Here is a 25,654-nt window from a genome sequence, read left to right on the forward strand (position 1 = left end):
AGTAGAAAAATTGATCAAGTGTTTTAATCATTTCAATATTTGGCATCAGTCTTTACCCAAACGTGGGTCTGTGCCGGCTGTGTCTATACAGTACGACACTTTCAACCAAAAAAAATATTTAATCTATATAGTTACGCACAACTTAGTGCCAGAGGTCAAAGATGCTGTTTAATTCCCAACAGTTTGTCATTTTTAACACACATACATCAATATTCCCCATACACTGCATATAAACTAAGCATTTTCCATGTTTATTATTTGAAATTAAATTCATTTGGAATTTGAATTTACAAATGCATAACCTTAAATTGTATATGAAAATTTTGCTTAGAAATTGTATTTGATAATTCACTAAAATAATATAGGGATATCTCAAATGCACTATTGGCTATTTTCATGGACACTGATTTTTCAAAATGCAAATTTTAATGTGAATTCAGTATAACAGTTTGAAGTAAAGACATATTGATTTCAAGGTATGTATTTCAAATATTTTCTTCCACAAGTCCAATCTTACCAAACATTGATAATTTGAAGAAAATACCCTTGATCTTCCAAGACCAGTTTCGACATAACAAACGAAGTGTAACTTTCAAAAATGTATAAGAAACCATTGTCATAAAAATTAACTTCAAAATCCTCAGTAAAAATAAACTCTTTAAGAACTGAATAACTTGATGAATGCAGAACAAATATACCAAACTTGCACATTATCAAGAGACTAGAAATTAGATTTTATGGCAGTACCATATATATATATATATACCATATTCTTAAAATTCTATAAGAAATATAAGAAAACTTTTTTTATTTCGTTATTCACCGTCCGAATTTTCTCGTTAGAGAAAATTTTGAACGTATACAAATCGAAGGATACCGTAACCAACTCCAGTTTTTGATTAAAACTGATCTCAAATATTGTTTTGATCTTCTTCTAACAATATTCTTCAAATTCAAAAACCTGTTTGTTTAAACAGAACGCCATTTTTGTACGATAAAATGCGTGGATTTCCTAATAAAATCTTAAGAACTTTGTAGAATTATAATCTTTGTCACAGGTACATAAGGTATATATATATATATATATATATATATATATATATATATATAATGTGTTCTTACATTATAAATATGTCAACAGAAAAGTCTTACCTTAAAAGTTTTCGTTGTGATCCAAGTCGTAAAATCCGAGGAGTCTAGAAGTGTTTAAACGAGTTCCGAGTTTTAGCTAGTCAACCAATCAAAAATCAGCCAATCACGATAAAGGATATGCAAAGCGTGTGTAAAAAGTTGAAAGTGGTAGAATATGAGTCGAATGAGGCAGGTCACACACCTTTCAGCCAACTGACGACATACCGAGGTAACTGAGATATTGAAACCACGCAATCACCATAGAATATATACCCCAAAACAGAGGTATACATTCCGAGGTCACGGAAAATGTACCTCGGTATTTCACACATACCTCAGTCTGTTGGTGTGTTAACATATATAATACCTCAGAAATGTAGGTAGACCAACACACACACACACACACACACACACACACACACACACACACACACACACACACACACACATATATATATATATATATATATAGTTACATGAATGTATATACAAATGTATAGTAATAAAGAAAACCAGTAAACTAATGTATTTAGATCGCATATGTTTAATCACATACTTACGTAACTCCACATATGTCCTCTTACAAACTGACACTGATAAAACGACGGACTATATAACCTGACAACTGCAGTTCTGTTCCACGGCTAATGGTAGCAATGAGCACAGGTTACATGTGCGTAATAAACAGTTTAGTTGCCGAATGAAGTTAACCATAAGAGTATAATTACTACAATACAGCAGATGGTGGATTACTACAATTACTAAAATCACCCCCCTAGATATACACTGAACCTTAAAGAGAAGTAAGCCTCAACCAACACAAAAATGTATAATTTCAAAAATAAATGAAATATAGAGTTACACTACGTGCAGAAATATAATGGTTTGAACACGAAATTAATTAAAGAAACATTTATATGCTGGTAACAGTGATTTCTTATTTCTTATTTCTGTCTCCAACTTCCTTTATTGTGGAAATTCTCGAAAGGACGTAAAATAAACAAACAAAACATGAAAAACTTTTAAAGTCAAAATACTTCTCTCTCTCTCTCTCTCTCTCTCTCTCTCTCTCTCTCTCTCTCTCTCTCTCTCTCTCAAATATACCATGTCTCAAACAGACCGTCTCTTATGCACATATTCACACACACTCTCACTCACCACTATCAGGCTTCTCCACAAAAAATCGTCAATGTGTTCGGTACTGTACAACTGAGCGATACAAAGCTGGTACACCCCAACACTTTATTTGTGCAATTTAGTGTCATTGTATCCACTTTTGCTCAAAGAAACCCTCTTAAAAGTTGTAAAATACAAAAATCATTCGATAGTTTATTCAAGAGAAATAAAACTTAAGACTTGCTAACCAACCCCTGCCCCATGATAAAAGAAAACCATTCAATCTAAACTGCATTTTCTCATTATGCAAGTATATACATATATCGTATATTTATCTTGAATGGAGAAAAACTAAATTTTGACGGAATGCTCAATACTGCGAGTCTCAATATTATATTTATATATAGATCTATCCATATGTTGTGTATTCGCTTTGTGTAAACCCCCTCCTCCGGACTGCATTTTAAATAGTAGTAGAGAAAGATAGATGAAATGTAATTGTAAGTGATACATTGGATACATGTAATCAACCCACTCCAATGATACCAAAATCCCTATTTTTGTGTTTGTCAATGTTTTCGAGAAGTCACCCCCCCTTTTTAAAAAAAAAAAAAAAAAAAAAAAAAAAAACGATCTATGCGCCTATAATCTATTTCAATCATTGTAAATTAAAATACATATAGTAATACGAGTAACACATATGGAGCAAATTTTCTTTCAGGCACCTCAATTTAAAAATAATTTTAATGAGTAACATATATTCCTTAGTCAAGAAATGTATATTAATCCCTATCTTAGCTACACAAACTTTTTTAGAACACTGAAGATCCCCAGTGCCATATTGACACCGGTCATCCGGTGTTAAGGTCATCTCCAAGGACCCGTCACGGAAAAATTCACACTTGATGCCGAGCATTTTGGCAATGAAACTGTCACTACCTGTTTTAACGACTTCGGTCTGTCGCGGCCGGGATTCGAACCCCGGGTCTTCCGCATGCGGGGCGAACGCTCTAACCGCTCGGATAGATAGTGTGCTTAAAATTTTATATTTGTGAATAACCATCGTAAACTTTCTGACAAAGAAATTGTTGTCATTGAAAAATATAAAATGTTACACTCGCGCTAAATACGTCACTGATGTACGTACTTACGTACCTAGGTGGATATTGTCGTCTGCTGTTACATGCCGTTTCCCATTTAATCAAATGAATGTGAATGGTAAAAAATAATGCCTCGATCTTCAAGGAATATATTATTTATTAAAAGAATCGTCCATCGTTATATAAACTATTTAAATGTAGTTTGCCTGGTATGTAACATGAATTCTCACGAATCGTCGGTTGGTGCTATTTATATACCGTTCTGTTTACACTATAGTCATAACAACAAAAATGGCATCCGGTCTGTAAAATAGGCTTAAATTTATCCGGATTTTTATTATTATTATTATGATTTTAATAAATGTCAATGTGTTTAAATAAATAACTATTTGAGGATATATTATTTGAAAATATATTTACTACTCAAATGATTCTCGTTTCCTCTTCGACCGCAACGATCAACGCAAATTGCGTCACGATGGCGAATTTGTTAGCATCTTTCAACTGATATTTTAACCCCTCTTCCATCGTCGCCCGGGATGAAACTAAGAGGAAGTGTAAGTTATTTAGTAAATTTTTAATCCATATAAAAAATTATTCCGGGCGACGAAGGAAGAGGTGTTCAATTTCACAAGTTTATCAATACAAAAACCATGAAAACACCCAAATAGACTGAAACCCCTTACTTTATTTGATTATGTACTACGCATGCGAGTAGATGAATTGATTTCCATATGCTTTTGAGAGTTACTATAAGTTAATCTTTTGGGAAATTGACAGGAAAATATCTGCAACGCAAAATAATTTTCCTCCATAAACGCCGGGCAGAATTTGGCTAAAACCGTACCTTGTCCTTTGGACGACGTCAATTTTGTTACTTTAAAATAAAAGTCCAAATTCATAACAATATTTAGATATGCACGGTACTTTTCAAATTAAATTCTATTTCGTATGCCTTCAACAAACATGTATGATCACCATAGGTAACGTCTTTTGTTTTTGTTGTTTGTTTAGATATAGAAATGTTACAATTACATACTGATCAAATGCGTTTTTCCCTTTTGTCCATTACATAATAAATTATGTGCATCGGAGTTGGGGATTCCCTCCATGTTCCCCAGTCATACTGTCACGGAGTCACTAAGTTCACATATTTGCAATTGGGGATAATGAAATCCCCTCAGATGTCTTTGCACAAATTGCGTGGTCATATTTATACAAATCACAGATGCCCTGTGGTACAGATATGGAATGGCTTCAATTGTCCACACAAATGAAAACCCGATAGAAATAAGGGCTACATTCTATATGACACATTTTAAACATAGCTGCATTGAAGATTATGCAATTAGAATTCCAAATCACAAATTATGATTTACGTGTAGGAACCACCTCAGATAATCACATACTTTGATAGTGTGCAATGCAAATATTTGGATAGGTATGCTTGTTGGCTCGGCCTCAATATCTAGAGACACTTTATGGAACTTCCTGACCTGCAGGCGTGAAGCTAAGTCAGGTAAGATGTTGATCATCCCTGGGATATGTTCCAAAGAAAACAAAATATTTTACCTCATTATTGCTAGAATCATCTTGATTTCTAACGCGTTTGATGTTTCGGCAATCGCTATGTGAACAACGGCTGTATTATCAGAATGAAAAATACACAGAAATTCTGTAACACAGATCTCCAGACCTCTGACCAGGATTCATAAAACCAATTTCCCTAAATCTGTTCCAAGCCCCGAAGAACTAACTGCTTCAGTATAAATGTGCAATTATTCCGATATCTTCCAAACATATTTGAACATGAAAGACTTTCTATCGAACTTTAAAGAAATAGATGAATAATGACCAAAAGCATGCCTAATATCTTTAACACGATCCCTGTGGTGATGGGGTGTAGCGAGATCTTTCCTCGAGTCAATCAGACGCCTTAATAATGCACTCACGGAAACCACCATCAGTTAGGATAAATTAAGAAGTTCTCTCAGACACACCTTACGTCGAAAGTCCATTGCATCCATGGTTTGTTTCAACTTGTATTGAAGTAGTCGATTCCCAATAGCCAACGTGTTTGATTTCTTATTTAGGTACGCAGAAAAACCAACGATGTACATGTCTGGAAAGTTTTGTCTACATTAAAGTCCAATCCCTATGTCTCCGTAGATATAAGACATGGACACATGGAACCTTTGATTGTATATCTCTGATATAAGTGAGTAAATAGAAAATCATCCAACACATGGACAATGTGAGAAATGCTACCTTTAACTCTGCCTATTACTTTTAATGCAGTTGAAAACGCCTAGGAACTTATGCAACCCATAGGTAAACAATTGTCATTGAAAAGAACATATCTTCGCTTTGAATGTCTAATAACTCACAATATTCCGATTCGTTATCAGTGTTGGCTTAAAAGAAAGTCTTTGGCCAGAAGGAGAGTGATATCAACTGCATCATCAAAAGTGGCATAATCGTCTTTAGAAAATGAATCTGTTATGAACTCTTTGATAGAACTATTTACAGGAAAAGATAAACGATGTATAAGTCTAAATTGACCCTTCTCCTTTATTGGGCACATCACCAATTGGTGAAATCTGAAGATTTGAAAATTGGATTGAAAAAAAAAGGTATCACAAATACATGAACATGCAAGGTGAAGATAACGAACATTGATCAATCTCATAACTCCTACAAGCAATACAAAATAGATAGTTGGGCAAACACGGACCCCTGGATGAATGAATATCATGTGAAGCAATAAACATATACTATGAATGATCTAGGTTACTGTTACTACAATTCAATCCCATTTGAAAACCAAAAACCAAGTAACCAGCAATAAAAATGTTACAATGTAAAACGTATACGGTACCAATTTTGATGCACCAGATGCGCATTTCGACAAATAATGTCTCTTCAGTGATGCTCAACCGAAATGTTTGAAATCCAAAATAACTATGAAGTGTTGGAGCTAAATATAGCCAAAAACAGCGTGCCAAAAAAGTGGAGCCAAATTCGTCCAAGGATAAGAGCTATGCACGAGGGAGATAGTCCTTAATTTTGAAATGAATTTCTAAATTTTATAACAGCAATTAAATAATTCATTAAAACATAACGCAAGGCATTTGGGATAACCGGAGTCACCACATCATAGTTGTATTGGGGATGGGTCATTTGTTTTAATTACCCGTTTATAGTACTCTACAATTTGTTTGAGAGCGTTTTTATACGTTCTGAACAAATGTGTTGAAACTTGCAGTTGTCAAATTCGCAAACCCCATCTTTGTTGGCACAATAAAGTCCTTCACGTCATCCATTCTTACCAGAGCCTGCTTTAACAGTGAGATTTAAAAACTTACCGTCATCACTTTTATATTTAGTCATTATCGTTTATATATTGATATCCTTACCTAGCTCCCCCCCCCCCCCCCCCCCCCACACACACACCCCTAATTATTTCATTCACATTTTAGCTATACTCCAGTGCCAGGTTTGGATATCTATTTTTCAATTTAATCTATTCATGAGAGGTGAAGATGGCCAACAGTGATATATCATATTATTTTATGAGTTTTATATTTTATATTCATCACAGTTCAACGCTATTTGTATAGCTTTACACCTCCAGGTACAAAATACATATTATAAGCCGTTATCAGAACGAGTTAACATACCGCTTAAGAATACTGATTAGTTAGCTAGTTATTTGTTTTTGACGTGATCCAGTGTAGAACTGATTAGTTCATTTCAGTCTTGACGCTTGATTAGAACATATTTTCCTATTGCCACATATTACACTCAATAATTTTAATGTTTAGACGTTTTGTTTATTATTAGCCCTTGTAGTTTAGTTGTATTGTTAGTTTCCTTTTCTATTTAGTTTTCTTTTCTATATATTGTCCCGAGGAAAGGACAGGTCGTCCCGAGAGTTTGACAATGATATGTTGCTCGTGTCGTTATTCTCATGACGCTACTTTTATTCCTTTTATCTTCAGATTTAGTGAGATGACAGGCATATCATTCTAATGATTTCTTGTAGCCATATTTAGCATGAACAAGTGAAGATAACAAACGTTGATCAATGTCATAAATTTTATCAAAAATACAAAATTAATAAAACGGCAAAGTTGAACCCTATGCCATACCAGACGTGAAATCGGGCACCATGATGGTATAAGCCCTGTTGACCTGTCACACCCATCGTGAGTCCAATTTCTTAATCAGATAAATAGAGTGATCCGTAGTAAAATTAATATGTAAAGAACGTCCTAACACGTTAGATAGCATTGTACTTAATGACAGGTTGCATTCGTAAATTAGATAGCAAGAACGGCCATATAATTTACATTGCTGACTTTAAACGAGACTGATGAAATCCCTGTAACGCCGTCTGATATGTCGGTAGCCTGCCTCGATTTAGAAACTGATCATACGAAGAATATGTTCGTGTGTATCGAATCAATTAAGAGACATAAACGCGATATGCAAGTGATGATGGTACAATGTTTACTGATACATGTACATCGATATAGGAAATTGACGAAAGGAAAGTTTTTTTCCGTTTATTTTACAATATATACACATATCAAAACAAATATTAAACATTATATTTCTCTCTGACAATACATGATATAATTTAAATCATATTGTATCAATATAACATCCACATACAATGGATTCACGATCTCAAACCAATACTGCTTTAAGAATATTCAAATCAAATAAAATCTTATAACAATGATCACAAAATTTATTTCAATATCAACATTATGAAATATTTTATATCATCTTAAACCTCTAGTCATGCTGTCACATGTATTGATATGTAAGCACGTGTATTTCCCCTTTGATTATCTTCCTTTGTTCTCACACATATGCTTTGATTATCTTCCTTTGTTCTCACACATACGCTTTGATTATCATCCATCTATGTATTTGGAGTATGTGTATAACATTGCGTTTTGTCGATGAATTGCTAAGAGATGGGGAAACTCTCTCTCTCTCTCTCTCTCTCTCTCTCTCTCTCTCTCTCTCTCTCTCTCTCTCTCTCTCTCTATATATATATATATATATATATATATAATGTGCATATTCGACTTAAGGAAAAGATCCATTATCTCCATACCCTGGTGCTGGTTTCAGTCCATCTTGTCTTTTAATCATCAATATCTCTGTTTCTGGTTCTGAAATAATGACAAAGAAACTGTTTACTCCAAATGTATGGACAATGGAGCCAACATCACAATGAAAGATGCAACACATTGATACGAACGTTTCAATTCTCTGCTTCAAGCTATTATGGAAATCTAGCAAATTTACATTCTAAACCACTGTATCTTTCTTTGTTCATTTATGTTCCATTCGAAAAATAGTTTTCATCAGCTTTAGGTGAAGCGCCACAAAGTCTGGTCTATGCATGTCAGATCAGTATATGAAGGACTTATTCATAACGATAAAAATGATATTCCAAAATATACTTAGTTTGAAATAATCTTGATTTTGGATTTGTTTACGTCACTTGTATTTGTTTTAAGCAATGAATTTCAACTGTTTGTCATATTCGAAAATACCCCCACACACGTACCTAATAATGCCTAATAGTTTGTAGGGAAATGGCTAAATCTACATAAGTACACGTTGATAATAAAACCTATCAAATGTTTTCCCCCAAAAATGTGCAATGCTGCATGTATCTTTAATATGCATGACGACAATATCTTATTTACCAAAATTAAATATTAGAATTAACAATAAAGGTACATTGTATACCTTCAATATCGACTCTTCAGTTAATTTGGCATTCAATAAATTATGAATGTGACAACATTGCATACTTAGCGGGCGATTTGACGAACATATTTTTAAGGGTTAATAAGACCTATCTCTAATTGTATGTAAAACATTCCTTACAAGATTTGTGAACCTACCTTCTGTGCTGGGTTTCTCGTTATCATGTCTGCACACCTTACAAATCTTTCTGCATATTATATATACTGCGATTCCTGTAAAAGCAGCCAATATAACTATTCCAACCGTAGACACAATAAACACTGGGTTCCTTAGAATGATCTTTAGAATTCTGAAAGAAAATCATGAAATGTACCTAAATGAAAGGCGAAGATAACGAACAGTGATCAATCTCAGAACTCCTACAAGCAATACAAAATAGATAGTTGGGCAAACACGGACCCCTGGACACACTAGAGGTGGAATCAGGTGCCTAGGAGGAGTAAGCATCCCCTGTCGATATATAAATATACAAGTAGATATGCAACAATTGCAGAGATTTGAAAGAAAATTTTGAGTTGCTTCCATTCATTGATCTAATAAACAGTAACGGTTGTCGATTTATATTATCAATAAATTCTGAATCATTTACATGGAGGCACATTCGTGACACAAGGTTGATAAGTTTGTCAAATAAGAGAAAATTTATAGTATGTGCTCTAACATGTAGTTTGCAAAATTGCATAGCATTCACAATGTTTTCTATAGCATCCTCAACTATATTTCTAATGTATGTATATAATTTCAAAACCATGTTCTTTGGCATAGGAGGTATGGCTTGAAAGAAAAAACTCTTTGATAAATAAAGGACTCCTAAATATTAGTTTTAGAAATGTATGTTTGCTAGTTTGTGATTGTTCACATTTTCCAACATACGAGTTCTATGTGAAGTATCGTAAATCTATACTTAGGATTGGTGACCGGGACTACATCACTGAAGGTTTTATTAACGTTCAAACGATTGCCATGACATTGGTGCTTTGGTTTTATGGTCATTGTGATAGCCGAAACACCCATGGCTGTCCCTTTTGGATGCTCAGAATTGACTATAGAACAATTACTATATTTACGTATTCTGTTTGAACAGGACTGCAACATGGGAGCTAACACTGTAGGCAATCTTTGCACTTTAATATAGGAGTTCTGGCTTCCGAATTCATCGTCTTCATTTCATAAATCCTAATGCCATTATGGAATTCAATTCTAATTCTCAAACTGACTAAACGTATTATGCAATCATAAATACGACATTTCACGACTCTCTTCTGTATTCTGACATAAAATGGTTATTTTCATTGCAAAACATGGTACACGGGCTTTATTTTGTATTAATCAAAATAATGTGTGTATGTGGTAAACAAATTAGAATCGTTTTATTTCGTATATTGATTGGGATAGTGATTACGTAGTAAATAAATCAAAGTAGTTTCATTTCGTAAAATGTATAAGGATAGCATGTCAAATGAATTTATCAGAATGGACTCTGTTTACTAACAACTTGAGCAGAGTATTATGTATTTTGCAAACTTATTAAGATTAGCTTGTAATCGGTGACTCAAGAAGAAGGTTTTGTACCTTCGTACGTGACTTTAGTCTAAGTACGATTATTTCTATGTAAACTAGATAATTATTACAGGGCTTTCAAAAGTAGCCGGTAGCCGGCGGATTTCCGTCGCCTATAGTAACATTAGGTACCGGCTACTTTAGTGACAAAAATGTATGTGCAATGAAAAAAACTTTTATAAAATTTTAAACATCTTCCAAACTTTAGTAGACTCAGAAATCGCGGCCGTATCAACCAGGATGTAAAAACGTGTTTACTTGTGCTAAATTTAGTTCAGGTAAATACCGGCACCTGATTGGTCGTCTGTTGGTGTAGAAAATAATACTTCAATTGCAATAGTCGGAAAGCCTCGGATTTACCCAAGTCGTGACAACACAGACGAGAAGTTCCGAAAGATAACAACAAGTCCTGAACGTAAAAATCAATGATGTTGACGGAATGAAGAGAACAAATACCCTGTTCAGTTTTGGCTTTAAAAAGGCCAGAAGTGAAAATGATACGAGTATAATATCAATCAACAATTTTAAAGCGAAAACAGAATTTAATCAGGAAAGATTTCAGAGTTGCTATTCTTTTTAATTTGCAAATGCCCATGTGGTATTAATTAAAAACGAAAGTAGAATTTTTCAGCACAAATCTGTAGCTGTTAACTTGAATTTGTGGAAAAATAAAATTATAGGTCATTTAAATGTTACTTATTAATTTGTAATAAAGATTGTTTGGGTTTATTTAAAAATATTGGGGTGAGCAAAACATGCAGTTTAGTTCATTTCAACAATACTTTCTTCATGTAGAAACTTTCTTACAGAACAATTCAGTCTTATAAACTTTCAGTACAAATGTAGAAATAAAAGTGAAAGTTTCTGTTCAAGCAAAGACACTTAAAAAATAATTGATACAGCATTGCAAAAAATGATTACATGTAGTTATCTTGATGCACTTTATTTTTCATTTTGCATCAAAATTAGTAGTTTGCAATGTTGAATTTTTTAAGTCTTTGCATGAACAGAAAATTTCACATATGAAACAATAAATTCATGGCAAAAGTAAAAATTTCAGGCAAAAAAATGACAATTTCAAAACTGCATTTAAGTGCCAGGAAACCGCCAGAATGCAGGATTTTGCCTCATTTACCCCAGAGCCGTAAGGACGCCGAGCATTGGATCACCTTCTACTTTTTCATTTCATCCTCCTACTTTTAAATTTGTTGAAAGCCCTGAATTAATAATTTATGGTCTTATCCATTAAAACTATTATTTAATACCTTCTAAATATGTTCATCTACGCGTTGGTTGTGTGTAACATGCACTGCGTAGATTTGATTAGACTTAAACCTGTATTTGACAAAATCTGTTAAATGAAAATATATGTCAAATATGACTAGTTATTCCTTTATATTTTTGACGTTTTGAGGTTTGCAGTGTCTAATTATCAAGGGTATTGAATGTGTGTATTGGGTTATATAATAAAATCATAAATGTAAGTTCATTTATTCGCATCATTCTCGAATTGATATTAGTTACATGTAGATAGCAATACTATTGTATCTTAGATTTAAAAGTAAATTTGAACGTGTTAAACTATCTTGTGATTATATAATGACATACGTCATGTAATTTGTAATACATAGTGAAATGTGTATACAAATATGAAGATATTGCAAACTGCATGCAAACTGCATGCATAAAATGCATTTATCTTTTCAGGTTTTAATTGACTGCGGGTTATCACTATCAAACTAATTGTAAGATTAGTTTAAGATGGCTTTAATGCATAATCACATGGCTATCACATTTTCAAATATTATTTTCAGAAATTCTTTAAAACCTCCAGACTTTAGATAAACTACGATTGGAAAGATTATATAGATTCGACCTCCATTTCCTGATGATAGGTCGCACTAGTTAAAGATCATACCCGAGTGGTCGATGCATTCAAAACGGTAAGTAAGCTTACGTCAAATTCCCAGGAATATATGTTGGCATCTTTTTAATTTCCTGATAACAACTTTGATCTGAAAGAGAAAAAGATCATAGTTAATTCACTACCGTAACTTAAAGAATGAGTACTCTACGGGAAGAATAAAAGATCTTAATCTCATAGGAAGTTAAATTACGTAGGCTTTCAATTATGTTCAACATTTTCAAGATTGTTCGAAAAATTCCAGACATGATTGCAAGAAATCATTATTTAGTTAATCAACCAGGATAGTTTCCATTTTGATTGCTTCCCTAATTGATTTTTCATATTTTGAAGAAGACAAACATTGCGGAAGTTGTTTCACTAAAGCGCCTTGTCAATTACCAGTCATTAGAATGGAGTAAACACTACACGACTGAGGGAAATTTTGTTGGTGGATGATATTGAAAATGTGAAAATGGAGATCTATGGAGGACAATGTGTATGGCCATCTTTTACTTGCATAATGAACGCTATGTAACGTACGATTGATAAAAAATTGTTACAGCCCAGTCTATGGGGACTACTCACTTCCCGCATGCTCTTTAATTTGACTTTGTGTATTAAGTAATATGAGTGTCACATTGTAAATCTAGCAATCATAAATCTGCTACTGTGATTAAGTCGTATTCCAGTGATTTATAACCTAACTTTTCACAGCATAAAGGTGGTAAATACTTCCCGATATTTACATTATAACGGTGAATTTACATGATAGGGGTCCGTGTTTGCCCAACTATCTATTTTGTACGGTATGTATGGAAATAATGGTCATAGAGAAACATATCAATAGTATGTCAAGTTAGGGTATATCCTTGATCCTCTAAACGTTTTTATGAATAACTTGTTCCATATCAACACCGTGAATTACAATATGTTTGATATACAGTCATAACTTGTAAGTAGGAAAGCAAAGAACAAAATCCTACAAATGCACATGTAAAAATACGAAACACATATTCGAATGTTTAGGTGATTCACAAAAAAAATTTCGATTACCGTTCTTAAGAAAATAGAAAGTAAATTATTTGAACCCTGACAATTTCTCTGGATTTAGTCAAACTAACGAATGGTGAAAAATCAATAAATTTAGTTTTAACATGTACAGTGACAAGGTTTTGAAGGGAAATAATGCATTTATCTATCGCATATGCATTGGAAGTACACGTGTATGTAAGATGGAATTGTAAAAACTGTGGAATCATGTCAACTATAAGTCAAGTAGTGTGTAAGTGTGAAGGAAATGTCAAAACTTCTACATTAATGTTCGTCGGATCATGATGCAATGAAAGCTACGCCTCATGACCAAAAATGATCCATTGACTTTTGATTTTTAAAAGATAAAATATATTTCTGAGTTCTCTAGGGGTTTGTTTCATGTACACGTATAAAATACTTGCACATGTAGGCATCCGATGATGTGTATCTCGCTCCGCATGGATCTGTGAAGTTTGTACAGTCTAAAGATGTACTTTCTTTGATCCGTTCTTCCTGCACACTATACATAGCACAGTATCCTGTTAATGTACAAAATACTATCAATGGAGACTTTCTGAATTTTTTAATTTACAATTATTATTTTTACTAAATTACCATTGATCTTTTCTATAATTAGCAAACAAATTGATCTGAAAGTTTCGAAGTTTTAAAAAATGCATTTCTAAAAATGTACTTTACAGACAGGATATCAATAAGGAAATTCAAGCGCACCAGAAATGAACCAGGTTGGAGCACATATTTCTACCGTTCCGTTTGTCCATTCATTCAGTAAGCAGTGATACACAAACTTTTCAGGATCAGTGCATTTCTGAATGGCAGCAATCTTATGACACTGTTTCCGCGACGCCGCTTGATCCCATTCAGATTTGTCTCGTGGACATCTTGGGACTTCCACCAAAGTTGGGATAGATGCAGGACACGGATTTGCTACCGCCTTATATGATACAAATGAAGACATATTTGATTTTAGTTCAGTGTGTGTGTTATCTGTTGCTTCAAAATATAATATTAATTAGCAAAAGTATGAAAGAGTAGGTAAAGGAATTTGCAGTACCCTTTTATAGGTAAATATTCAACAAGTGAAAATGCAGTATTTAAATATTATCTGCGAAGGGTTTTTATTTGCGTAACATTTATAGTTTAATCATCTCAAGATCAGTATTTAACAAAAGTCGACGAATATCTTGATGTAATTTGATGTTATATGCAAACTTAATAGCCATATTTTGCCTCTAGGATAAAATCAAATACCACCCGCGTAATCTCTCTCAAGATTTACAATTGAAGAGGTTTTATCATGAGGCCTGATAGCCACCATCGATACGAGTTAAATATATGTAACGCAATTGTATTAAGAAAATCAATGCATTTTACTGAAATATCTCATAACATGCATATTCTATGTTGAGATCAGATATGACAATCCATGTAAAATTCTTACCTTCATATAGCTGAGGCATATTACTATAGCAAACGTCACCTCCTTGCCAGTCGCATGGAACATGATGATAATTCAACAGCGTATTCAAAGAGCGATCTCGATATTCACAAAAATACTAAAAGGGATAGTTGTTTGTTATAAACAAACTTGATAGAGTACAAAATTAGTTGGTTTATTAAGCAATTGCAAGAAATTGTGCAAGAAAGATTTTCTACTTACCTTCCTTCAAACCAAAAGTAGAATTTCCAAATATGCACACGCACAGGGTATGAAACCGAAACTTTAACGTCAAGGCCGTCCACAATTACAGCTGATTTATAACAAAAAATAGAAACTATATTTATGCTGCAAGGCGATGGTTGTTTAGAAATATCAGTCGTGTGTATGGGTGATCCCTTAAAACTTTAATTACAAATCTTAAATTAGCTGTTATACATGTATGAGTAGCTCAATCTATTCAAGAGAGGTAACTAGTATGCACCAACTGAGTTTAATGGACTATACTGTTCACAAAGAGCTTCATCTTGTGCAGGTGCGGAACTTGTTTAAAGGGAAGATGGGTCAGATATGTATTGTCTGCTAGAACTCAAAATCAGATAACCTATTAAACATCCGATATGAAGATTATATAACTAGTTTAAATTCGAGTTTAAACATATTTTGTGAATGACTCATATATGAATCATGCAATAAAAATGAACTAGTAAATAGTAATCAAAAATGAATAATAAAATGGTGAATAAAACAATATGTAAAAACGTTGTCTTAGGATTACCGCATCATAACTCATATTTACTAAAGTTTGTAGACGTAAACGTACAGTAAATCTAATTGTGGCGGACGGTTACGTGTGAGACGTTATTTACTAACAGACGTAGACGTAGATTTACGTCCGAAATAAGCACAACTCTACAAATATATACACATTTTTTATTGTCACTAAATAGAAAATAAAATGTCAGTTTAAATAAACGTAACAGTTGATAAACTTCAGTCAACTTTTACAGAATTTCCCGAAAGGAATTTTGTGTACAATATTGTCCCCTTTAAAATGTTCAGGAATTTAGTCATTTTATGATAGGTTGGATTATTAAATTAAGAAATACAAATAGTTATTGGAGAATACATGCCCAGTTTATTAAGTGACAAAGCACATATAATATAGCATTCAGTCATCCATAATTTGATTTTACTTGTAACACACAATTTGATTAGCTATCAGAGTACGCTGAAAAAATTCGTTTATATTGGCACTACGTTTTCTTTTCTAATTTTACTTTGCACCATGAAACACTGTTACGTTGATAGGCCTTCTAACTAGACTTATGTAATTGAAATACATGCGCACAATAAAATACTGTATTGTCTGAAATCCCCTCTCCCCTTTTTCGAAACAAAACGTAAAATCTTTGTTTACAAGAAAAATTATATAAAGCATTAACGATTAATTTTCAAAAACAAACTCAGATATATACAAAGATGTCAAATGTGAAATAAAAAACGGTATATGAAGTATTGGAGTGACGGATATCCAAATCATGAGAGTTTACCATAACAGTTTTTGAAGTTGGCCACTGATACAATACCCTCAAATTTCAAGGTCCCAAAGTAGGGATCTTTGATGTTTTTGAGCCCGATGTTTATTCAATATGTGTATTGTGCTGTTGATGAAATATTGGTGGGGCGAATCTCCACAACAGAGATGGGAATTGATCTCTAACACGCCAACCCCAAACTTCTAGTTTTGTTTTCTTTCTTTTGCATATACAATTATCGAGTTAACATATTCGAATCAAAAGTAAATCAACGAGCACATAAACAGCAAACATTAAGTTTAATTAATCAGACACATTAGAAGTATGCTTCTCATTCGAACCAATGAAAAGAAACTTAATGTCTAAACAATTTTGAACTCTAGAAATAAAGTTTAGTATACCTGCGTTGGCCATGAGGTCCACACAGACAATATATGTGTGATTGAACCAGATGCTATGGGGGGGGGGGGTCAACTAAGTCATGCACTAGTTTTGATCAGAGCAAATCGGAACATCGAATGGTCTTTTCAGTTAAGTCAAGAAAAAGCGAGGTTTCTTTTTCTCGACATCACGGAAAAAGACAGTGCGATGTTCCTGATGGATTGAAACATGACATGGTAGCGCATAATGGGGGTCGGTTGTTTCATAAACTATTGTCAAGAGAATTTGCACAATGCTTTTAACTTTTGAGAAACAGATTTCGGTGTTTTAATAAAAAATAATGTTATGAAGTCTAATTTATCCAGATTAATATCAGTTGCGTAAGTTATTTTGTTGCCAGTTGTATATGTACGTGATTAAACTATGTTTAAAAATCTGTTTTAAAATACATTTTTATTGCAACATAGAATGTTTCTGTTAGATATATGTGCCAAATGTCCACGTGTTATATTCCATTTATGTAAGGACACCAACTTGTTTGTCCCTGTAAACAAGAGTTGGTTAATTGGTTGTTAATACGCGGCTTTGAGAGGTTTTACTCATATTCAGATGAAATTAGTTGTAGGCACAATTTTGCGCTTATGGCCTTAGATGTGGGCCTCCTTTAACGTAACGTGGACCTGCCTGCCGCGACCAGGGACCTCAATGTTAATGTAATATCCGAAATCCCCCTGATTATTACTCCTAATTATTGAGCGTCTGGCGAAGGGACAATCACCACCTTTGTTTGCATCTTAGGTTTGAAGTCATCTCAAAACTAAGAAAAGAAACAAAATGATATGATTTAAGCACTCAGGGTTAAATTCATTTATCAAAGTGACATTGAGTCCGTTATTTTATACTGTATTATTTCTGTCATCGTGACGTTTTTAAAATCATCCACGTCATGATTTAAGGGATATTAACTAAACACAGTAAATCGGTGACGTCAAACGCAAAGTTGACAGTCGTCTGCAAAAAAAAAATCAACCCTCCCTACCACACCCTATTTTAATTATAGTTAAAACTCGTATCGAAAAATTTACTGTTACTGCCACTTTCTCGGCTTGTGTGTGTTTATATTTCAGATAAGTAGTTAGCTGGAAAAATGCTACGCCATGAGCAACGTGTGGACAAGGTGGATATTTTGGCTCACTAGTAGTGCTCAACAAATCCTTCTTATCTGACTTTGTGTTTAAATGTATGATATTTTTGGACTAGGTGATCAAGCAGGTGACTATCACGGCACCAGGATCCACCTGTCTATACTTGTATTGTTTAGGGATGCCAGTAAGGCAATATTTGATATCTGGCCCCCTTACTGGAAATATCAGCCGTGGCCAACAATCGCCAAATAAAGGTTTCAAGTGTTTTTGCTATTTTTCCTTTTCTGTTCTTTCTGCATTATGATATGGAAGTCTTGATTCAATGCATTTTTTACAATCTTCATTCAGAGTTTTCACAAAGAACTGCAACTTTCTTTGCCCTCACACTCAAAGGAGAAACTTAATGCCCCCACAACCGAGGAACAGTTCTGTATATAGTGTTTAGGTAAGCATTTGTTTAGGAAAAAATATACCCCTTGTAATGAATTTTGAACTGGAAGAAATTGTATTTTATGAATTGTTGTAATTTGTCTTTTGGAAATAATACAATTTTAAATTTGTAAAGACAGGTGATAATTTACTGTAGGGACATCAATTTCCTTACAATGAAAGATTGAGTAGGGTATTTTACATCCAACAGCTTATGAACATAGCTGAGAGGTGATATACTAGTAATCGAGGCAATACTACTGGTACTATACTGTTTTTCAAACAGATATCCCACGAAATTACAAATGCTCTGCAAAGGCAAAGGTAGTGAAACTATATTTGGAGACATCGTCCTGTACAGCTCCCATGAGTGTTTGTAAGCAGTCATAGTTGAAAATGACAAAGAAGCCCTCAAAATTGTCTGGGGGACAAAACGCTTTGCAACAGCCCCCTGAAATTGGAAACAAGACAACATATCTGCAATGATGTTATACTTTCCAGGAATGTGTTTTGCCTTGAGAAAAATACCATGTGTAAGACAAGTGAGAACCAAACGCCGCAAAAGCCTCATTAATGTATTATCCTTGATAGATTGCTTATTTATGATTTGCACCACTGCCATATTGTCTGACATGAAGATAACTTTTTTTTTGGTTTTTCAACTGAGTACCCCATATTTCAAGACTTAAAAGAATGGCAAATAATTCCTTAATAGCAATTTGAAAGGTAGCCATCTCATTGGTCCATTAACCAACCAACCATTTGGCGCTAAATACAGCTGCAAAGCCTAGCGAACCCGAACCATCTGTGTAGAAAGATTCCCAAGATTCAAGAAAGAGTACAGACTTTCCATTAAACTGATCAAGAAACTGCAACCACATAGACATATCTGCTCTAGACAAACGGATAACATGTTGAGGTTTGATAACCCCTATGGTAAGGTCAATCAAACGCCTCAGAAAATCACGGGATTATAACAAAACACGCAAAATTCGAAACTCCTATCAGATACTGAAGTTCTTTTAGTATTACATTCTTTCGTGAAGCGAAAGTTAAAAGCAGGTTATGGCATTTGTAAATCTTATCCTGAGGCGAACGACTCGTCATTTTATTTGAATCAACTTATATGCCATGAATCACCAACTTTGTTAAAGGACCAAAAGTTTTTCCCCTATTCGTTATCTTCACCTTGCATTGATAGGAATACCAACTCTTTCACAAAGTGTAAGAAAGCCTTATGATTTACCCTACATTTTTCTGAATTAAGGGGACCAATAAAAAAGAAACATCTAAAATGTGCGACATACCCACAGCATGAAAGTGTGTCATCATAAACCATTGCAAAGCTTCGCTAAGTTTCTCAAAAATCTGAGAAGAACAGCTGGGTCCTATAAGTAAACAACGTTCATAATAGAAATGGTCCTTCCAAGTAAACCCGAGAAGATGATGATCATGTGGACTAACAGGCATAATACGAAAAGCATCCTTTATGACTGACTTTACCATCAAAGATCCCCGGTTAAACTTATCTATAGGGACACTACTGTGTCTATGGAATCATATTGGACATCTGAGTGTACTACTTTAAGAATAATATATTTTACTGAATCATTCTGAGGGAAAGAAATATCATGAATAATACGAAATTTATTTGGATGATAACCCTGTAGCTGACTTTGCAAATTTATCGGGTTTATTGGGGTTGGAAGGACTGGCATTTGCAATTTTGACTGGGGTTGGAAGGTTGACCAGTTTGATTTTGCCCCTGTGCATTTGCATTTGGGACGTGACCATTGTACTCTTGACATAAGTGGGTGTACTTACCGGGAGAGGTGTTACATTGCTTACCTTTATTGTAGGCGAAACAAACTTTGGTTGAACGAAAGGACTTAGGTTTGTTTGTTTGTTTGACGAACTCCCATTGATGCTGCCTTCAGGCGCAATTTAGCAATTGGCCTTTCCCAGGAAATAACTGAAGATTCCCTGATACGACGAAAGGATTCAACATAGTTTCCCCATGCTTGATCAATATGAAGGCTACTGATTTCACGAACCGTGAACGCATATTTGAGAATATTGGAGGTATCATAAGGGAACTTTTGCAAATAAATCGATGTAAAGATTAAAAAAGCATCTGTACATTGATTAATGCTTAGTAGCGTTTTATTGCTGGATGCCTGGTTGACCTCCATTTTACCAGCTTTGACCGTTATAGCCAGTGGTTCTTCACCTGAAGACGGAAGGAAAGATCTTAACTCTACAAATTCCATATCTTTTGTTTCATTTTCTGTGACACTGTTGCCCAAAGTGGCACAGGGTCACACACTTCTACTGGTATTTGACTTTATCACCTACTTGCCGATTCACCTGTAAACACATTGTGTAACAAGGAACTTAAGTTGGGGGCCGACACCTCCTGATTTCCCTCACTGTCATTTACCATAGCCGAGCTCGATGGTGTACAGTCACTTTAGTTTGTGGCTCTGCTGATGCCCCATGCAGAGTTTTTGTTCCTTGTTGTCTCTGTTGGGCAATTATATGCTTCGCTTATTCAGCATAGTCTATTTGTGTGGCTAAAGTGTCCACTGCACTTGAATTTGCTTGAATGGGATTCGGATCACTTCGCACTGAATCACTTGAACATGTTAAACTGGTAGCTTCTGAGCTACCTGGGCGTGGGTAGCATTGTTCCTGTAATAATGCACATTTTACAACACATTGTCAAATAATATGAAAGGTGGCATTATTTAGCAACCAATTTGCCACTAGAAATATTAAATCAGTATAAATAGATACATAGTATACATAGTTCTTATCCTTAGACGAATTTCACTCCACTTTTTGACACACTGTTTTCCCCTATAATAGCTCTAAAACTTCATTGTTATCTCGGATTTCAAACATTTCGGTAGAGCATCACTGAAAAGACATTATTTGTCGAAATTCGCATCTGGTGCATCAAAATTGGTACCATAGACGTTTTACATACACCTACATATGTAATGTAGGTGCCTGATAACCTGATGTGTGTGGGTCAGGGACCTCGTCAAAACGGAGCAACGCATGCCTAGATCCGTCCGCTAAGTGTCCAATATGGCTTGCACGAAGCACCCGTTTTCCACGAAAGTTTATGGAACAAAAATGTTCCTGTAACCTTATATTTAACATGTCCTTCATCTCACAAAATTCCTTTAGCCAGTGAATGTAAGAGTTTCCAACAATACATACCTTAAGTGGTTTGTTGATATCCATTATCGCTTGTAAGTACATAGCGTTCCTTGCATTGTCCAATTTCCCCACAGCACATGTACATAAACTGACAAAGTAAACAAAGGAAACCAATTCTCTCACTTACTGTTTAAAAACTGCACCATATTAAGAAAACGTTGTTATGATAATCGAAAATCACATTAATTTCTAAGTTTTTAAAGATAAAGATCTCACTTTGCAGCCAAGTCTACCTACAAGCAAATCAAAAATGTAGATTGACAGTAAGTTGGAGTCACATCATTAATTACTGAATGCTGATTGGATACTATAGAAAAGTATTGAATTTGGGAGAATAGAAACAAATATCCAATGTATGTTACACAAACATCAGCTTGAAAACATGAACATACGCATTTAAACCATTAATTCTAATAAATGTTGTTTTCTGTAGGCTAAATATGAGTGTACGGCAAGTTTCTCTTTTTGAAATTTATCAACTTTGTTTGGTCACTCAATTCAAATGACTTCATATTTATCCATTTCCCATGCTCTTGCCCAAATGGGGGAAAATACATGGAATATTTATGTTTACTTGTTCACTACCAAATGGAAATGTTGCTCCCGGTCGGGGAGAGATATAACAACCATTAGGCTTCCACGACAGAATTGAATCACGAATAACAGTCATTTATTGTTAAGCAAAAGTGAAGAAAGCAGACCAAAAGAAAAGAAAAAAAGGCTGTTTCCCTCTACATCTGGAATTGACAATTACGACAGAAACCTAAATGAATCAATATGATACGAATTCCATAGTCACCAAATGTTGACTTGTCAACGGTATCAAATAAGATACATTGCGTTTACAAAGACATGGGCATGATATCTAATCGTTGGCAATTAACATTTTTAATTGTTATTTTCAAAAGAAAGACCTTCATAAATAAGAATTAGATTAGATAAGAATTAGGATTATAATATCTTTGAACGAAATACAAATCCTGTTTACCAAAAAAAAAAAAACCGATCTTCTCACATCTTGTTTGTAAACACAATATTCGTTTATATTCAGAATGAGAAGAATGAACATATTTTTCATCGGGCTGCATAAGGAAGCTTTTATTATCAATTAAGACACGGAGGTAAAAGCGACAATATTTCTTAACCTTATGCCCTGAACATTCAACATATGTTAATGAGAAATCAATTTAGTATTCATGTGCAAAAAAAGCCACCACCCCCCTAAAACAGAGCCAAACATTTTCGCTGCAAAACTTTTTTCTTCATCAACTTCAACAACTTTGGCGCCATGTTTATAGTTAAATCAAGTATCTTGTAAAATTAAGTAGGGCTTGTGACTTGTGTTAAAAATGGAAAGCTAGATATTCCGCCAGTTTCTTAGAATTAGTAATTCTTACTATGCTTTACACATGTCAAGTGCTTCCATACCATAAAGTGAATATCCGAGCATTTATTTATGAAAACCATGTCATTTTCCCTCCAAGGTCAATTCCATTCATTGGATGCATGTGATCTTGTAATACATATACCATCATATGATACATTTAACACAATATTTTGCATCATTTCACACTTGTTTGCGGATTATTATTTTTTAGTTCATACAGGTTTTAAGTTTTTGTAAGAACGATAACTAAGGTATTCTTAGTAAGAAATAAGACAAGATGAGATTTACAAGTGTTTTTAAGTTTTTGCAAGAAATATACCTATGATATGCTTGATTTCAAAACAATAAGTCAAAATTATTTACATTTGGTTTTGAGTTTCTGAAAGACATATAACTAAGAAAATAAATTAAGTCAAAAGGATTTTATCTTCAAACATCATTAGTTTACTTACAAATCGTTTCTCATTTCATCAAGAAAGATAACTATGGTATGTTTGAGAGAGAATCAATGTTATTCCAAACAATATGAAGCTTCCGCAAGAGAGACAACTGCGGGATTCTTGTTTTGATAGAAACGGTCATGGCGATTTATCTCTTTAATATAGATGCGTATCAAACAGAGTCGCTCTCAAATATGCATTGCTGTAATACATGTACGATTGACAGTAGCGGTTATTGTATGTTACAGGACGGCAACACGAGAACATCAGATGTGGCTCACGTCCAGACAGTAGACACTTCAAATAAAGCAAATCAACTAAGAACCAAATTTGACAATTTAAAACAAAAACTTGTATAAGGCATTGTTGTGATTCGAACACAGGTTACACAGACAGTTCAACCAGACAAGGCATACGATAAATCGGGTGTTTATATTGTAAATGAAAAGATCGCATACATATAGATATTCCATTAAGTTAAAAATAATAAATGAGAAAGAAATATTGCTGAACACATTACCGCATCTTCTGATAGCAGTGCGCCTCGTATTGGCGATAAAGACAGGCTATCTTATATTTAAAAGGAAAAGATAGGAATATTGTCGCAAACATCATCCTGAATAATGAAATCGAAATTGTTCTTGAAGATTAAAGTTTCAGTGCGAAAATATAAATCCATACAGAGGCATTGGCATCGCTGTCAAAGATGATGACGTCAGTTTAGTTTTCGTCAACTTCGCATATTTTTGTAACAATATTTCATTATACATGCATTATGGTGTTTGTCTCTCAACTGATTTCATACGCGAGAGCAGATTCTTTGTATGATCAATTTTAAATGGTGTCAAGTTACTGACAAATAAGTTGATGGTAGAAGAATATCAACAGTCTCGTTTGAAGTCAGCATTTTGTGATTTATATGGTCTATATGATGATCTTATTGCAAATATACCCTGCCGTTAGGCTGAATGCTGTCTGAAGTTTTCGTAACAATTGTTAGGCCATACTGATTTGAGCTGCAAATTGCTCTGTTTACCTGATCAAGATAAAAGGGATCATAGTGAATGTGACCGGTCAACAGGGCATGCCAAATCCTCCTATCCACCAAATTTCACACCATTTGTGTCATGAGGTCTGTATACACCCTACATTGGTTTGCTTCTTTTCTGTTTGTAATCTCTTATTACTTCCATGAGGGATCAAATTTGAATGTCTAAACCTTATATGTTGTATAGCTCAATAAAATATGAAAAAACCCCACGATGCTTTCTAACTTTGTTGGTGCTGGGGTGAGACACCGTTAAATCAAATGTATGAAATGCCTCCAGACAATAGAGATAGTCCACATAACCAATATATTTGAAAACAGCACATGAATTGAAAGAAAAGAATTACCATGATGCCAAGGATGTATGATCATCATTCAGACTAGGAGAACTGATTTATGTGTACTGTCTTATGCTGAGGATGTTCCCTAAAATTGACGTAACTTTAGGGGTGCTAGAATATAAAGGAGAAGCTCCCAGTTGTTCTGTATAGGGTTTGATGTGAGCTATTTAGTAATAACATTTTGACATATTTTGATCACATGCGTAGGTGTCATTCTGACACTGTGAAGGAATCTGACAAAGGCTTCAACACTGTTAATGATCCGGAAGATGTGTATGCGGATGTGTACAATGCAGAGAACCCATTAACTTCGAGTAATGAAATGAATGTAATATCACTCTCATTAGAATTGATAATGCGTCAAGATGGCATCATTACTAGACTAATTACAACGCTTCTGAGGTACATAAATGTAAAATGACGATTTAACAATCTAAGGTAGATTATGATCAACAACACAATATCAGGGATATATTATAGAACAGAAGTTTTTGTCCATTCTGTAGTTAATTGATACAAGTTAAATGAGTGAATTGCTCAATCATTTATATCATTTCACTCTCCAGTATTACTTTTCATAGTCACCATCATTATTTAGTTCAAAACAAATATGTTTC

The 25,654-nt window shown here is 34.1% G+C and overlaps 2 protein-coding genes and 1 long non-coding RNA gene across 6 annotated transcripts in view; 1 reads left to right on the forward strand and 2 right to left on the reverse strand.

The window, feature by feature from the left end:
• The window catches only part of LOC125673605 (nuclear speckle splicing regulatory protein 1-like), a 96,082-nt gene extending 94,229 nt beyond the window's left edge, over positions 1-1,853 (reverse strand). The window contains exon 1 of the mRNA XM_056159876.1: positions 1,692-1,853. The gene's annotated coding sequence lies outside the window, so the exon portion shown is untranslated. The remainder of the gene's footprint in view (positions 1-1,691) is intronic.
• Positions 1,854-4,774: 2,921 nt separating this feature from the next.
• LOC130053192 (uncharacterized) lies at positions 4,775-14,473 on the forward strand. 4 transcript variants are annotated; one of them, XR_008801697.1, is made up of 3 exons: positions 4,775-4,866; positions 12,518-12,646; positions 12,961-13,196. It is a non-coding gene; the product is annotated as an uncharacterized LOC130053192 (long non-coding RNA). The 4 variants fall into 4 exon arrangements; XR_008801699.1 differs by lacking the exon at positions 4,775-4,866 and adding an exon at positions 10,904-11,206; XR_008801698.1 differs by lacking the exon at positions 4,775-4,866 and adding an exon at positions 14,343-14,473 and having other exon boundaries at positions 12,368-12,646; positions 12,961-13,105.
• On the reverse strand, positions 7,902-15,660 carry LOC125674590 (uncharacterized). Its single transcript, XM_048911781.2, has 8 exons — positions 15,585-15,660; positions 15,323-15,413; positions 15,104-15,218; positions 14,374-14,596; positions 14,064-14,180; positions 12,661-12,718; positions 9,281-9,432; positions 7,902-8,536 (listed from the first exon to the last, which is right to left on the reverse strand). The coding sequence occupies exons 3-8, from the start codon at positions 15,164-15,166 to the stop codon at positions 8,451-8,453; spliced, it is 699 nt and encodes a 232-aa protein (XP_048767738.2). The 5' UTR covers positions 15,167-15,218; positions 15,323-15,413; positions 15,585-15,660; the 3' UTR covers positions 7,902-8,450.
• Positions 15,661-25,654: the final 9,994 nt, after the last annotated feature.

This window comes from Ostrea edulis, chromosome 3 (genome assembly GCF_947568905.1).
Source record: "Ostrea edulis chromosome 3, xbOstEdul1.1, whole genome shotgun sequence".
In the NCBI taxonomy this organism is placed as follows: Eukaryota; Metazoa; Mollusca; class Bivalvia; order Ostreida; family Ostreidae; genus Ostrea; species Ostrea edulis.

What these genes read in the sequence shown, in the direction of transcription:
- LOC125674590 (XM_048911781.2), bottom strand. Translation starts at nt 15,166, where the DNA reads ATGTTCCATGCGACTGGCAAGGAGGTGACGTTTGCTATAGTAATATGC. An exon ending in TCCAACCTGGTTCATTTCTG is followed by an intron (nt 14,181 to 14,373) that starts GTGCGCTTGAAT and finishes GTACATTAACAG; the next exon opens with GATACTGTGCTATGTATAGT. An exon ending in TATATTCCTGGGAATTTGAC is followed by an intron (nt 9,433 to 12,660) that starts GTAAGCTTACTT and finishes ATTTTCTTTCAG; the next exon opens with AATTCTAAAGATCATTCTAA.